Source organism: Scomber scombrus, chromosome 4 (assembly GCF_963691925.1).
Source record: "Scomber scombrus chromosome 4, fScoSco1.1, whole genome shotgun sequence".
Classification (NCBI taxonomy): domain Eukaryota; kingdom Metazoa; phylum Chordata; class Actinopteri; order Scombriformes; family Scombridae; genus Scomber; species Scomber scombrus.
Window position 1 is genome coordinate 19,412,314 of NC_084973.1, and position 15,731 is coordinate 19,428,044.

Below are 15,731 nucleotides of genomic sequence, written 5' to 3' on the forward strand. Positions count from 1 at the left end.
GGTCTAAGTACACAGACTAAGCTAAATGTTAGATTTCTTTCCATTTGGTTTAATTTATTTCGATCCTTTTTGAGATTCAGTTTGTTGCTCAGACCCTCCTTGTCTTGAACAACTCAAAGCTCATTTAAAATGTGTTACTAAATGGCTCCTTAATTTAGGACAACATGAGCAACAGATGGCTTGTAAAAGCTTGATTTAATAGGATGGGGTGGTGAAGACGATGCACAAAGACACTTCTTCTTAGGACAGTATGAAATGATTATCTTTCTAGCCACCTTACAATATTCAGTGCAGCTCAAAATGTTGGGTCTCTACAGTGAAAATAACCATCACCTTTCACTAGACTAATAGACGAAGTACTAAATTTGGGTCCTTACATGAAAACAGACACCCACACGCACCAGCTACCTGAAGAAAAATCAGGGCCCTTGACTTACCAGCAAGTTGTGACTCTGTGTGTGTAAGACAAACAGAATTGTTTCATATCTAGATATTGTGGGGATCCCTTGAGGTATCTGTCATCTATCTCGAATTAATCTAGACTGAGCTATCATGGCCAGACAAGACACACCTCTCTGTCTCCATGGTTTTGACCTCAGTGGTCACTTCACTGATCTTCGACCTCTTGGAACGGGCGTTACTGGCTTGGTCCTGTCAGCTGTGGACCAGCGCACTGGACAACGTGTTGCAATTAAAAAACTGTTTATGCGTGATGCCGTGACGGTGAAACATGCCCTGCGGGAAGTCAAAATCACCCGGTTGCTGCACCATGAGAATGTAGTCCGGGTCCATGAGGTTTTAGCACCCTATGGACGACCTCTGCCCCGAGACCCAACCCAGCTGAGCGCCCTGTACATCATCCAGGAATGCATGGAGACAGATCTTGCTCGGCTGCTGGAACAAGGACCATTACCCACAGGTATGGGAAACAAGCCAGCCTTTTTCTTTGCTACAGCATGGTACTTCATCTTGAAACACTACTTGTTTGCATTTAGGTGCACTGCTGACTTTGTTTACATTTTGATTTATTGGATAGTGGGACAATCCTTTTGAGACAGTCTCTTACTGAAACAGTACTCTATCATCAACATACACAAGTCACACGTTTGAAAACCACACTAGATTTCTACTTAGACTGTGTTCATTCATTCATGCTTTTACGTGATTATTTTCTCTTAAGAAACCCTGAGATTACCAAGGTGAGAGCAGAAGAATTGTAGTGTACCCTAATAGCTGATTTTTGCCCTCAATCAGGTCACGCTACTCTACTGTTCTACCAGCTGCTGAGGGGACTCAAGTTTATTCATTCAGCAAACGTCCTGCATAGAGACCTGAAGTCTGCCAACATATTCATCAACACAGACCAACTGCTGCTCAAGATCGGAGATTTCGGGCTTGCCAGGATAGTCGACCCTCACTATTCTCATAAGGTATGCACGAGACGCATAGGAAACCAACCACACTCACAAACAAACACATATGTAAGGTCATTTACACTCACATACACAGAGTGTTAAGTAGTAACAGAAAGATGGCCTATAGATCAGGATAAATAGCTTTAAATATTGAAACAGTCAGTCTGTTGACATGCAGTATACACTTATTTCCAGGCAACATACACATGTCAGTACTTTGGTTTCTTACTTTCTTTCTTTCTTTGCAAGGAAGACACTTACTGACCAAACATGACAGTTTTAGGGTAATCAACGATGCTTCCAGCCTTTATCAAATCACTTTTTTGAGTCTTTTTTGGGGCATGGAAATGTGGCCAATATGACAAGTTTTACTTGTGACTAGAAGCCAACAAATTCCTGTGATCTTTGTTCTCCTTTCGCTCAAGTTTTATAAATCCAAAACCTTCAAAGGACAAGCCAGTTTAGATGTCTGTCCACATGGTATTGACTGCACTGATCTTGTCTTATTCAAAATGGTGTTTTTTTTAATACTTGTTCTGCAGAAACTAACCATGCAATAATTAATTATGTAGAAAAAACTTTAATAAAGGAAGTTGAGGATTTTTCCACTCTCCTCATTACTCTGAAGTGGTGTGGGCTGTTGTACTGCTGATGGATTCATCTACACAGAGTATTGTAATATTAAACATAATCTCTTCTCCCTCTCATTGAAGCAGGGTGGTTATCAAGGAAAAGATAGCAGCTCCTCAGGCTCTGGCCTTGTGTGGTTATCAGACAGTGGTGCAAAAAACCCTCGTCCTTGTGTAGCAGTGGAAACACAATGGGTTGGAATACTGTTGCAAAATAATCATTCAACAGAAAATTATTTAGTTTGCACACAGTTATTGTCCTCCTTACTGTGAAAGCTCAGACTAATTTATCTAAAAGATTAGTCTGATAATTAGAGTTAAAAAAATGTATTTATCTTTTCATTCCTTCACTTGGATATTCAACCGTTCAGAATGTTGTATGTGCAGAGTTTGACTCTGTACATTTTTTACATTTGTCTACTAAAAGTTGAAAGTTCCTCACCTTAAATTTGAGTTTAAGCCGTAACTACGAGCACAACTTCACATAATATTGGAGCCAATTGTGGCCCAGTAGGCAACCTTCACAAGTGTGATATGGAAACCTGAACATACACTAAGAATGGACAACAGTGAAGTATGAGACATTTATTGTTATCAAGTGTTAAACTTTTGAAATGAAAACATCTTTGTATAATCATAGTTCCTGTATTGTTCAATGAGGAAGAAGGAGGAGTCATTTTAAGGATTTATAGGGAGGTATTTGAACTTTTGTTCATGGAAAAACCGTATCAGACACCGTTTTTTATAGTGTGGTTATGTCTTCAAACATATCTGTGGGGAATATTTAAAAAGTATGCTGGCTAAATACAACTAGTTTTGAAATCTCCAACTTTGAAAAGTTTGTAAATCTCTTAGAAGGATTCTACATGTGGCGACTGTAGCCAAGTGTCATTTTTTCTGTGATTGACTCATCCAATTACCAATCCTCATGACTGATGTTTGCTGAACTGTGTTTTTTACAGTAGGCTTACTCTCTAGCCCAAACCCTTCTATTGCTTCCCAAACTTAGTATAAGGTTTTGTGCTAATCAAACCCTGTGATTAGCCTGCCCATTGTAGATAAAGGCATGAATGTGACAATTTACTGCCACATTGTGCTGCTTTTTTATGCATTAAGATCCCACAGCATTTCTGTAACACTAGAAGGGTCTGGATGTGTGTGTGTGTGTTTGTAGGTTTGTGTGTTTCTTGGGTCTGTGCATGTGGAGAGGAGCTCTTGTGAAAGGTGATCTTTGTCAGCACAGAACACGGGACTGGGGATCAGCTGGGTGCAGACACAGGGGGTGTGTTTGGAGGGGAAGACAAGAGGGGGTGTGGGGAATGGGGCAGAGAACAGATGAGGAACAAGGGTGAGAAATATTGTGTTATGGAAGGGTGAGAGAAAGTGAGGTGAAAAGTACAAAGGCAGAGAAAGGGAGAGAAAAAATGCAGGGTGAGCAAAAGAGCAAAGAGGACAAACAGGGAGAGACGGAGGACATAAAAGAGATCAAACAGAGAGACATGAAGGTAGTTTGGGTTGTGCAGGACAGCAGAAACAAAGTTTACATTTAACTCACTCTGTTCCCCACACTGTGGCTGTTCACTGTGTACCTACAGCAATGCTCTGTCTGTCAGAGAACACAATGTTCAAGCTTGAACTGCACTCACACAAAGTGGATTAGATAGATAGATAGATAGATAGATAGATAGATAGATAGATAGATAGATAGATAGATAGATAGATAGATAGATAGATAGATAGATAGATAGATAGATAGATAGATAGATAGATAGATAGATAGATAGATAGGGATGCATTAATAATGTACTGACAGACTGCTGACATGGTTTCGAATTATTCTGAGTTGGAAATTAGGAATTAGTTAAGAGTGTTTCCCAGCTGATGTGTCTGTTAGCCAGCAGTGCATCAGATGGTCATTCTTCATTAGCATAAATTTGCATTACCAGCATTGTGTGTGTGTGTGTGTGTGTGTGTGTGTGTGTGTGTGTGTGTGTGTGTGTGTGTGTGTGTGTGTGTGTGTGTGTGTGTGTGTGTGTGTGTGTGTGTGTGTGTGTGTGTGCGTGTGTGTTTGTGCGTGCATGCATATGTGTGTGTGTGTGCGCGCGCACGCTTGTGTGTAAGATGATCCTAGGCTATTTGTGATGCAGTGTTGACACCAAAGCAGATGCCTGCAGTGGATGTGCTAGCATCCTCTCTATTATTTAATAATGCAGATCCAAAGCACTGCTTTTTCATACATGTTGTGGTAATGGACATGGGCTTCAGCTGTAATGGAAATAACAGTGTTAACTTTCAAATTGAGCCACAAAAGGGTTTTTATGTCACAGTTATATTGCTTAAAATTGTCATCATAGTCACCCCTAATCAGATTTCACATTATGTCATATTTGAGATTTATAGCTCTCCCTAATGAATGACATGCCCTCTCCTACCATTACCAATAACTGCTACAGAAAAATCCCTTTTATCTTTTCATAGCACTTCTTACATGTATCTTACATGGTCAGTGTGTGATCAAAAATGTTCTGTCAGCACACTGTCACTCTGCAGTGTATCCAAATGAGGCTGTTTGAAGAGGTGCCACAAAGTTTCCGTCTGACTACACAGACAAAGGCGAAGAAAGATGTTGAAGATGACAAAGAGGTTGAGAGGAGCAAGAGAAGGAAAACAGGGAGAGAAAACATTATTTGTGATGTTGTTTACAGACTACACCGTTAGGAACCGAGCGTTCACTGTGACTGTGTGTGAATGAACCCCGTCACCTGCTGATAACAGCCCTAAGTCTGCCCAGAAATTATTCATGACCTGGATGAAGGACAGAGAGAAAGAAAGAGAGGAAAGGAAGAACAACATTGCAGAGATATAGTCAAAGATGAGGGGTAAAAATAAACAGAAGGGAACTGTACCCGGCATGAGAAGAAGAAGGGATGAAGCAGGTGAGAAAGGAGGTGAAGCAAGAAGGGTGGCAAAAATAAAGGGGGGGGTGAAGCATGAAGAAAAGAGGAAAGTAAGGGAAACACGTAGACAAAACTGAGGGCTGAGCTGAGGGGAAGGAAACGGATGGAGAGGAAAGTGGGAGGTGATGACAGAGGGGGGTGGGGGGGGGGTGAATAGGAGAGAAGACAAGGAGAGGAGGAAGTAAAGGAATCTGACAAACCTTTTATGTTGGTGAATAGGTGTCACACAAAGGCCTGTTTTCAATGTTGAAAACTGTTGTAAAAATAGTTATAAAAATAAATATGTGCCTCATTTAGTTGAACTGAGACCTAAATGTTTCTTTTACTGTTTCCAAGTTCAGAAAGATTTCTACTTCTTTTGGCTGACTTAAACATGAACACTCCTTAAAAGTCACTGTCTAGCAAACGCTTGTCAGGAAGCAGAAAGGACAGCTCAGATGCAGAGAAAGATCAGCCAGGAAGAGAGGGAGGGACAGACAGTTAGAAGACAAGGTGAGTGTATGTTTGTCAGTTCATTACTGAGCACTCGGCATCAGTTTATGCTCTGTCATCTGCCAGCACACAGGAAGAGGAGAGCAGGGAGCGATGAGGGAGGGAATAGAGGGGAAGGAGAGGCTGTAAGTAAGGTGCAGCGAGAGCAGAGAAGGCATGGAGAGGAAGAGAGACAGAAGAAAAGAGGTGAGCAGAAAAGCACTAGTGGGGGTTGGTTAACTGCACACGTGATGCAGGGAAGTCGAGAAAAACATAGAGTGGAAAGGAGTGGAGGCAAAGGAGCAAAAAGAGTAAATAGAATGAATAGAGCTATAAAACTGAAGTTACTTTCCAATACATTGCCTCTCATTCACAGCTACTTAATAGTGCAGTGCAACTTGACTATCAATTTAACACATATTGTATTCTAGGGGGAATGTAACTCAAAAAAAAAAAAATCAGTGTCACAGCTTGGCTGCAGTCCTTGAGTCATGCCCTGAACCTGCTGATCGAAACACAATTCTCAAGCATTTTGTACTTTTTTTCCTTTTTTTTTACACAGGGAACTGGCATTTCATTTGTAAAGAAAGCACTTTGAGCATAAGCATCAGACAAAACTAAGTCCTGCTTAACTGTAATGTTACGTTGGTCTTACCCATGGCACGAGACAATTTAAATGGTGTGAAAAAGCTCACAGAGCAATTTATGGCATCTATTTAAAGTATGGAAACTCTTCTGGGCCAAGCTAAATCCCATGCTGTCTATATGGCATTTATTTATTTTTTTTACAGTTATGCATGAGATTAAATAGAGTGATTGCACAAGAAGTACAAGATAGAGAGGGAAAGAGGCAAATGGTGAGAGAGGACATGGAAACAGCAGCTAAGGGGAGAGCAGAGCAGTGAGGACAAAATGGGAGAGATGAAGGAAAGGACGGGAGAAGGGTGCACAGTAGGTAGATCAGACCACTTCATTTTAGTGGTCCCTTTTAAAACCATGAAAATTGTACATGTTTTTGAGGATAAAAGTGAAAAAAGATAGTATGTCATTCACACAAAGTGCACTTTGTATGACCACAGTCTCCCTATTATCTACTCTGAGTGATCGCATATATCAGTCAGCCAATCAGGGCAATGAAACTGTCATTGAGAAGCAATTCACAGCAGTCAATTCACAGTCTAATTATAAGAATACTTTATGGTGCAGTGTATAGTAGTCTAATATCACAGCTATGAAGAAGTTAAAGAGACTGGGATATTGAAAATGGCTCAGCAGAGATTTATGAGGTCATGGCAAGAGTAGAAATATCATCGAGCAAGTGCAGGGATTTTGAGATTTAGTGAGGTCAGTGAGTGCAGCAGTTCTAGAGGATAAGAGGTTGTACGCTGTGTAACAGGTAAGGAGAGTGTTAATATAGCAACAGGCAAAACACTCCCATTATAAATAGTGTTGGTTTGTATGTGAACAAGCTTGCCTGTGGTTTATCACCATTCATGGCGTCTTCAGTGTTATTCACAAGGTGAACATGTACAAAAGTAAAAGGCAGGCAGGAACCTTGTCAGAGCGGCCCTAATGAGGGGATGTGCATTGTTGTACAGTGAAGCATCAAAGGCTCAGTGAAACTCAGTAACTGCAGGTAGAGATTCAAGGGAACATTTTCCACAGTGGTGCAGGAGCCAGTTCCCACATTAATGTAGCTGACATAAAATGATGAAGACCAACTAAAATGAATGCCAGCGAACTGCCTTCTTGGTTTTAATAAATAAGAGTGATGTGAACATCTCAAACACATACATGCATGCACACTTACACATATGCTACTAAATCTGTTGCATGCCCCTCAACCACAGCATATCATCTTAATGCTCTGCCTTTTAACTTAGGCTACTTCTTTCTCTCCATTTTCCCCTTTTTTCTCTCACTCACCCTCTCAACTACTTCTTCAGGGTTATCTGTCCGAGGGTCTGGTAACTAAGTGGTATTGTTCCCCTCGTCTCCTCCTGTCCCCCAACAACTATACCAAGGCCATAGACATGTGGGCTGCTGGCTGCATACTGGCTGAGATGCTCACTGGACGCATGCTGTTTGCAGGTACCTTGCTTATTTCTCATTCAGATCCCACCAAGACACTGTCATCATGACCTTGATGTCTGACAAAAATATTATGACGTAATAAAATATGCTTATCACTAGTACTGGGCAAAAAGTTCTTACATCCCCCATGATCTTGCTTGAAAATGGAATTTGCTTCAATGAAGGACAGTGGCATTTGCATGTTAAAAGATACAAATTTAAAATGTAGTTTGCCTACCCATTCATTTGTGATAAATGATGAAAAGAAAGATAGATATAGAATAGAAATTGTTAAGGTTGAATAAGATTGAGTGGCTGAGGTAATCAGTAAAAGGTCAATCATTTCTAATAGAACAAACCATCTGTGTCTTTTGTTAACTTATTCAAAGTTATTATTTCTTTTCCATCTTTTAACATGCAAAAGAGGTGTTTAAAAACTGCATCACTGTGGGAAAGGTGGTATCAAGTGAGAGCTAAGCAGAGTTTTTCTTTCCAGAGTGTCCTCCACCAAAGACACTTTATTTTCTTTCTGCAGGCTACTTCTTTGCCTGACCAGAATAACAATGATGACAGAAAAATTTGCACTGTCTGGAACAGATGTACTTCCTCCTGACAGGCTTATTTGACCTCCACCAGCCCTCTGCACCACAGGAGAGACAGGCCTTAGACTCAATGGCGTCACTGGTTCCCTGGTGTTCCTCTCTGCCAGATTTTCACAAGCCTTAGAGATGTTTGATTTTCACTTAAGCACCAGAGTTTACGAGATGGTTGCACATTATGTTTTTGTTCACCAGCAGGGAAGCAAAGCTCTTTCTTCCAAATACAGTGAGCTGCCACTATTTGCTTATTACTTAGAGTGGTGAATGTGTTGACATAGCACCACCTGCTGGTCAGAGCTCCATAAACTTAGTCAGATATTTTTTAGAGGTAAAAACTAAAGGTTTGGGCAGAGGCAGACTTTACCATTAGGCAAAACGAAAAGAGCCCCAAAAAGCTATAGATTTATCATGATATTTAGATATGGAAACTATTGAATTATGTTACTACTACTAAATCATTGTAACAAGAAATCATTTCCAAAAAAACTCCAAATTACTTTAAAAATGTATTTAACTGTACACATTGTACCACTACATTTACCTGCCAGATAATGTTACTGGTTATGTCGCAGATTCAGATTTTACTCACAAAATATAACAAATAACATGCAATATTTTGAGGTAATTTTCAGGCTTAATGTCTTCCAATTTTAGAAGGTGGCGTTATTTGTATACATGAAATAAAATGTTGCCAAAAAAGGCTAAGCAGGGAAATTTCCTGTTGCACAAAATCACAGTTTGGGTGTAACCAGAAGAACAACATGCCTCAGCTCAACCTTTCAGGGTGGATTTACACTGAATCAGAATACAGATGCGGTGAGAGAAAATGAAGTGATGATGTTGTTTCAACTAACTGCATTGAAAATGAAGTGGCTGTGATACTTAAAGTTCCCCTGCACTCAAAAAAATTGTTTCTGTTTTTGTTCTTACAATCAGATGTTTTAGCTTCCTTGTACAGAATGATTTTTAAAACTGAAAGGCTGTTTTTACATTCATCTTCTGAGAGTGGAAAGTTTCGTGACATCACTTCTAGTTTGAAAGCCAACCCTGGTCCCCTATGCAAAACTTGCAGTAGAGTAGGGGATATCTTGAATCCAGCAATTGGAAATGAAATAAAATGGAATACTGTATATTTGCATAGTCATAGACTTTGGAATTTCTATTCAGGGAGAGGCAGTAGGGGCCATTTTAAGGATTTAACCAGTAACTATCCTGTTTTGTAGAATAAACATATCACACACATTATTGTTCCAAGCAGAGTATTTTTTCATCTTTAATATCGACATCTTTAAAGTCCAGTATGCACAATTTAAATTCATCCTTAAGCCCTTACCATTTCTTTTACTTGACAGCTCATATATCTAGTTATTTATGTTTGATTTTAAATGGTCACCTTTTTCTTTCTGCTTATGTAACTGATCCTCTGTCTCTCCAATGCTTATCTGTGATTGGTTTATTCTCTCTCCCAGGAGCTCATGAGCTGGAGCAGATGCAGCTGATTCTCAACACAGTGCCCGTGCTGAGAGAAGAGGACAGGCAGGACCTGATTCAGGTGACATTTCAGTGACTCCTGCTAGTTTTATATGTCTGCAAGCTGATTCTTGAAATATGGTGTCATTGTCATGTTATGAAAGGCATGTGTTTGCACCTTTAGACTGGTCTAGGACAAGGAAGTCATGTTAGATGTGTACAAAACTCTTTCCAACAAGAATCTTTTTGTAAATACTGTAAAGAAATGGACATAAATAAATAACCACAACTAAATGATTTGCACACTGAAACCTCCCTTTCATTCATTCCCAGGTAATGCCTTCATGTGTCAGTCATGGCTGGAAAGTGAAGAAACCCTTTTCTGGATTGCTTCCTGAAGTGGATGCTCTGGGTGAGTAGAGGGAATTGAATGGCTGGAAGAAGAGGAGCGTCAAGGAGTTAGAAGGAGAAGGACATGATAAAAATCAGAGTAATTGAAGATGTGAGGAGGAAAAAATCACATATGTTAGTAAAGGATGATGATTGTATGGAGCAGCAGTATAATTGAGTCGAGCCAGAGAGAGACAATTTGTAGATTTTTTTTATTTTTTATTTTTTAGGGAACATATTTTTACTGGCCCCTACATTTTTAAATATTTGTATTCATATAAACAAGGTTTGAAAGTGTTTGATTTGCCTCTCTCATCTCAACTCATCTCATCTCATCTCATCTCATCTCACTCTCATCATCTCTTGCATCTTCTCAGCTGTGGACTTCCTTGAGCGTATCTTGACCTTTAACCCCATGGATCGACTGACAGCTGAAGAAGCACTGTCTCACTCCTTCCTCCAGCAGTACTCCTGTCCAGAGGATGAGCCCACTTCATTACATCCCTTCCGCATCGAGGATGAACTGGAGGACAGCCTCATCACAGAGCAGAGTCTGAGCAACAGCAACAGTCAGGCCTCCAGCATTCACTGGGACAGGTGGGTAGATTTACTGGTGGGGCAGTTGAATCACTTTACTGCATTGTACCATATTATCATTTACCTGGACAGTGCTATATAGAGAGACCAGGGATTCCCAATATTGTGAACATGAAGCACAGAAAATCTGATCGAAGCAAACACAAGACTGAGAACTAAGATTGCTAAGCTAATATTGTATCAATATTTCCTCCGCTTTCTACAGGTACGGGAACAGTTTATCTACTGACGTGTGCTGGCAGCACTCAGGTGGGAGGTGTCGCTGCATGCCCTCTGGCCACATTACTTCCGATGTGGGAGACACCACAGAAGATGAGGAAGTGCAGAGGGATCCCCGGGCCAATTCTGCCTCACTGTTAGAGGAGGCTCAGGTATGATATAGTTAGGGAATTTTCCATAACTAATATGCACTGGGTCAAACTAGGCTTTGCGGTCATAGCAAGGCCACACCAAATATTGGGTTAAGACACTGTCTCCCCTTGAGATAGTGGTAAGCAGTGAGTCTGCTCCTTTTGGGGAAAACAGGAGGCATTCTGATAGTGTTGCTATAGCAGCCGAGGTCAGATATGTGTTTTCCCTGAATGGGGTAAAGGTAACTGGAGTCAGAGGTTTGATATAGTGTTAGATGTAGGACAAAGGTCCTGAGTGAGGTCTAAGCAATGTTTTGGCTATAGACCAGTAGACTACATTCTGTATATTGTAGATGTGTTGGTCTGCACATATTTGGGCATGGCTCAACCTGTGGCATTATCTGTGTGGTTTAAAGTCTATCCCCGGAGGAGAGAAACTTCAGAATTGAAGGGAGCATCAGAACATAACGTGTACTGATCATTCGCTCATTTCCCCTTGGCCAAGTAAATAAACCTTTTCAATGCAAGACATCCTGGACTCCTGTCTACTCTCTCCATTGATGTATGGGCTGCATAATTAAATCATTATCAGATATGACTGGCATGACAGACATTTTTTTCCCAAACTTACCAAATGAAGATAATCCTTATTTGGGGCAACTTTGACTGGAGGTCGAGTAGGTTGTCCACTAATCACAAAATCAGTGGTTCCATCCCCGACTCCTCCTCAAAGTGTCCTTGGGAAAGACACTAAACACCAAATTGTTCCTAATGGTTGTGTCAGCACCTTGCATGGTAGTTTTGGTGTATGTGAGTGTAACACACTGCAAAGTGCTTTGGATAAAAGCACTATATAAAAACAGCTATGTACCATATAATTATGATATAATGTGCTATGTTTTGTTTTTTCTTTTTGCCATGATATAATCCTGCACGTTTCTTGCAACATTGCACACACTGTTTATGTGTCTGTTGAAGGTCTTTAGGAAGTCTTCAGTAGTGTCTTGAAACATAATGTGTTATAATTCTACATCTATATAAACACATATTATAACTGAAATTAACACTATCCTCCCCATTTACCACTGCCCCCCATCCCTCATTTTATACAGGTCGACCCACGCAAATATTCCCATAGCAGCTCAGCAGAACGTTTCCTGGACAACTCTCACTCCTCTCTGGACCGGGCCTGTGGTTTCGGGTTTGGGGAGCTAGACTGTGGACGCTCCTGTGACTACAAAGTGGGCTCTCCGTCATACCTGGATAAAATTGCCTGGAGAGAAGGAAAACCACAACACTACTCAGAACCTAAGCTGATTCTGGATCTATCTCATTGGAAGCATAACATTAACAGCCTCCCTGTGCCCATCGTGCCCCTTGGTGGCAGTTTGGAGGATCTGGGAGAGAGGAAGGAAGAGGAAACAGAAGAGGAGAAGGAGGAGGAAACAGGGAATTTATTCCAGGAGATCTCTCGCTGGGTAGAGAGCACCCAGTCTCGTCTGCACTCGCCCAGTCCCAGTCTGTCTTTGGAGCAACGTTCACCCCTGTGCTACACCTCCTCTCCCCCTCTCCCCCTCTCTCCCACTGACTTCCCGACTCCAGTATTCCACTACACGGAAGTTGTGCGGCAACCATCCGCTGACTACGATGAAGATAGACTCAGTCCACGTCCGGCTGTCACCCCATCCTCTCATTCTCTTCCTTCACTTCTCCCTTCATCTCCCTCCTCTCCACTTCCTCCACAGTCACCTCACACAGCGTCTCCACCCATCTCACCTCTTCTTCTTCCCTCAGAATTTCCACCTCTTTCCTCTACTTCCTCGATTTCTCAGCCAGTAAATGATGATTCGCTTGAATCACTTCCTGTAAAGCCAAAAGAGCGTTTGTTTGACTTGGATGTGTTCATCTCTCGAGCGTTGAAACTGTGCAGGCAGAATAAGGAGAAAGGAGATGGGAAAAAAGGAAAAGAAGGAGGGTGGAGGGAAGAGAGCAAACAGCCCAACATTAACCAACGGGTGCCCAGGTTTCCAGAGCATAGGACTCCACCACCGCAGACTTGATGTTGAGGTTCAAGTAAAAGGTCCATCACAGCATCATCATGGGTAGCATTTCCAAATGCTCTGCTTTACATAATGAAGGGTGTCCGTGGTTGAATATGCTGCTTAATCATTAGACCTTAGTCTTAGCAGCTGTTGTCCGCTTATTGCAATGACACACTCCTCGCTGTGACTAAAACCCTCACAAGCAATCATGCTGCTTTGTAAAGGTGCTCTCAGGCAATAAGAAGTAAAAAAGCATTTGGTTAAAATGAAAATAACCATGCTTAACATTGCAAATATGATTTTTTTTGGGAAATGTTCAGCTAGTCAATGAATGAGGTCTTTGTGGTTTGCTGTTGTATGTCAAGAGGTAAAAGATTGGTCGATCAGTTGCGTAGACTGTGTACTGATAACAGTAACCTGTAGGATGAGGATCTTGTGGTTTGGTACAGTATATGTTTGCTTCAGCTCTATTTTTCCCCCAAATGTCTTCCAAACATGATGTTCACCAAATAATGACAGTGACACAGAACATGCTTCTGTCAAGTCTCTCTGAATGTATTAACTGAGAAATAATCAGTCAAATTATGCTACATGATGAATCATAAGGGTGTTAACCCCTCCTCCCCCACAGTAACTGAATGAGCTCTGACACTGCAATATGCCTTGTAAACTTGTATAAAATGTACAACGGTTGTCATATGTAATTCTATAGTATATTTCTTAAGACTGTTGTTACTGTTATTCTTATGTTTGAAAGATTCTTGTATTTTTTGTTGAATGCAAATTTTATGTTAATTTGGAGTGGAGTGTATTTTGTTTAATTATTCAGCAAGCATTGCTCTAGTTAGATGGTTTTCACAAAGTTCATATTCTGTCTGCCTGATGCACTGAACAAGGTCATCATCTGCTGGGATCTCACTGTCTCTTTGATGATAGTATTCACTCTGTACCAGAGATCTGTCTCCATTTTGATCACTTGTTACCCACAGAAATTGTATTTCATTCAACAGTAACCTATATTTTGAAGAATGTGGATCATTTACAATCTTTATAGGAAATAAATCCTGATTCAGTACTGCCCGGTAACCATATTACATAATATATGGAATAGAAATGAAATCAAACATATATTTTGAAACATTTTCTATCCAGGGTGTCAGAATGTTGTTTATTCTGGCATGTCTCAATGTCTCCTCATACAGTGAGATGTTAATTAACATCATATACAGCGTGTGCTTGGGCCTCGTAGTTTCTAAATCAAGTGCATTTGAAATTGACTTCACTTATCAAGCTAAGAAGCGATTGTGAACAAATTTAGACAGCAATAAAATATTGTGCTGGGTTTGCTCCTAAACAAACCTATAAAGAAAAGTCTTACATCATCCCTGGCTTTACTGTTTAAAAAGTAAAGCTAAGCTGGCTGTACATACAGACAGGCCTGGTGAGGGAGGATTGGAGCCTTCAGATGTACAAGAAACACCACCAGCACATCATGTTTTATCTGTCAGTCATCTTTCAGTCCAGTATCTGATATATGTCACTTAAGTCTTGTGTGCTCCCTTACAAATTAATTTTAATTGTCAGTCTACATTCAGAATCTAGGGTGGCTGAAGTGTGGTAAAAGTTGATAGGATGAAATTCACCATCCCACAATGTAGCAACTCTATCCTTTTTCTCGGCTGTACCACAGTTGAAAAGTTTAAGGCTGAAAAATTAACTGTTTAATGTGTTTCTTAGTAATGCTTGCAAATGTCAAGTGTTAATGCACACATACTATTGCTCCAAAAAGGCTGAGTCCTGTAATATCTTCATATCTTATACACACTGTAGCCAACATACACAGGTTGTGAGCAGATCATCACTTGCACAACATAGTATGACTTTCTAAGGATTGAGCCATACATACCGTAAACTCAGCGTGTGAATTGCTTACAGTACAACCTACAGTATGAAACAGCAAAGCCAGGTGCATTCTTTTATATTCACAACAGACATAAAGCACATTTAAATTCACTAGCACACTTAGTAATGCTGATTTTCCTCAGAAAACAACTGAGTTGCTCAATAATGTACCATTAAGGTACCTGTGTTGAGGCTGGGTTGCTGGACTATCTGACCATCAAAAGTGTTGGAGTTAACAAAAAGTGAATGTCCATTTTTTGATCCAGAGCCCTTTATGTATTAATGAAAATGCATATAAGCTGCGGTCAAACTAATTAAAGGAATATAGTTTTTAACTGATCCAGGTTTAATGATCACATTTTGCATTGTACAGTTTCCTCTGCAGGTAACCTAAGCCAGCAATAACATAATTTACCAATGACACAAATATAACATGTGGTCACTGAGCCGAAGTTAATTCTTTTAAGTGAGTAAAGCAATGTAGAAAATGTGCCTCAGTACACCTCGATGCTTCCAGCTTGCTGAATGTAACCTATCCTCTCCTTCCTGCATGCCTTTAACAACTATTCAGATAACTTAAACTTTGTTGTTTTTGTTATGAATCACTGTATGAAATAGTTATAATTTCTGTGGTCTCTTTTTTCTTTCGTACTCACGCTTCATTTGCAAAAAGCTGTGAAGTTTTTAAATGTTCAGTATTGATTGATAATATCTCTTTTGCAGTTTCTGTTTGCTTATTTTTGCTGAAAAATGATTAAAACAATACTGAAACTATTATTTGACATCATGTTTTCTATAAATTGTCTTTGTGGTATGATTTTTTTTTTAAATTGCAC

At 40.3% G+C, this 15,731-nt stretch overlaps 1 protein-coding gene across 1 annotated transcript; it reads left to right on the forward strand.

Moving 5' to 3' along the window:
- The first annotated feature begins 552 nt into the window (after positions 1-552).
- Positions 553-13,011, forward strand: mapk4 (mitogen-activated protein kinase 4). Its single transcript, XM_062417803.1, has 8 exons — positions 553-919; positions 1,255-1,430; positions 7,419-7,563; positions 9,614-9,696; positions 9,948-10,026; positions 10,382-10,601; positions 10,807-10,972; positions 12,064-13,011. Exons 1-8 carry the CDS (start codon positions 553-555, stop codon positions 13,009-13,011), a joined length of 2,184 nt encoding a protein of 727 aa, XP_062273787.1.
- The last annotated feature ends 2,720 nt before the right edge of the window (positions 13,012-15,731 follow it).

Excerpts from the sequence above, each read along its gene's own strand:
- mapk4 (XM_062417803.1), top strand. The coding sequence starts at position 553 with ATGGCCAGACAAGACACACCTCTCTGTCTCCATGGTTTTGACCTCAGT. Across the intron at positions 9,697-9,947 it reads ACAGGCAGGACCTGATTCAG|GTAATGCCTTCATGTGTCAG; the intron begins GTGACATTTCAG and ends ATTCATTCCCAG. Across the intron at positions 10,027-10,381 it reads TCCTGAAGTGGATGCTCTGG|CTGTGGACTTCCTTGAGCGT; the intron begins GTGAGTAGAGGG and ends GCATCTTCTCAG.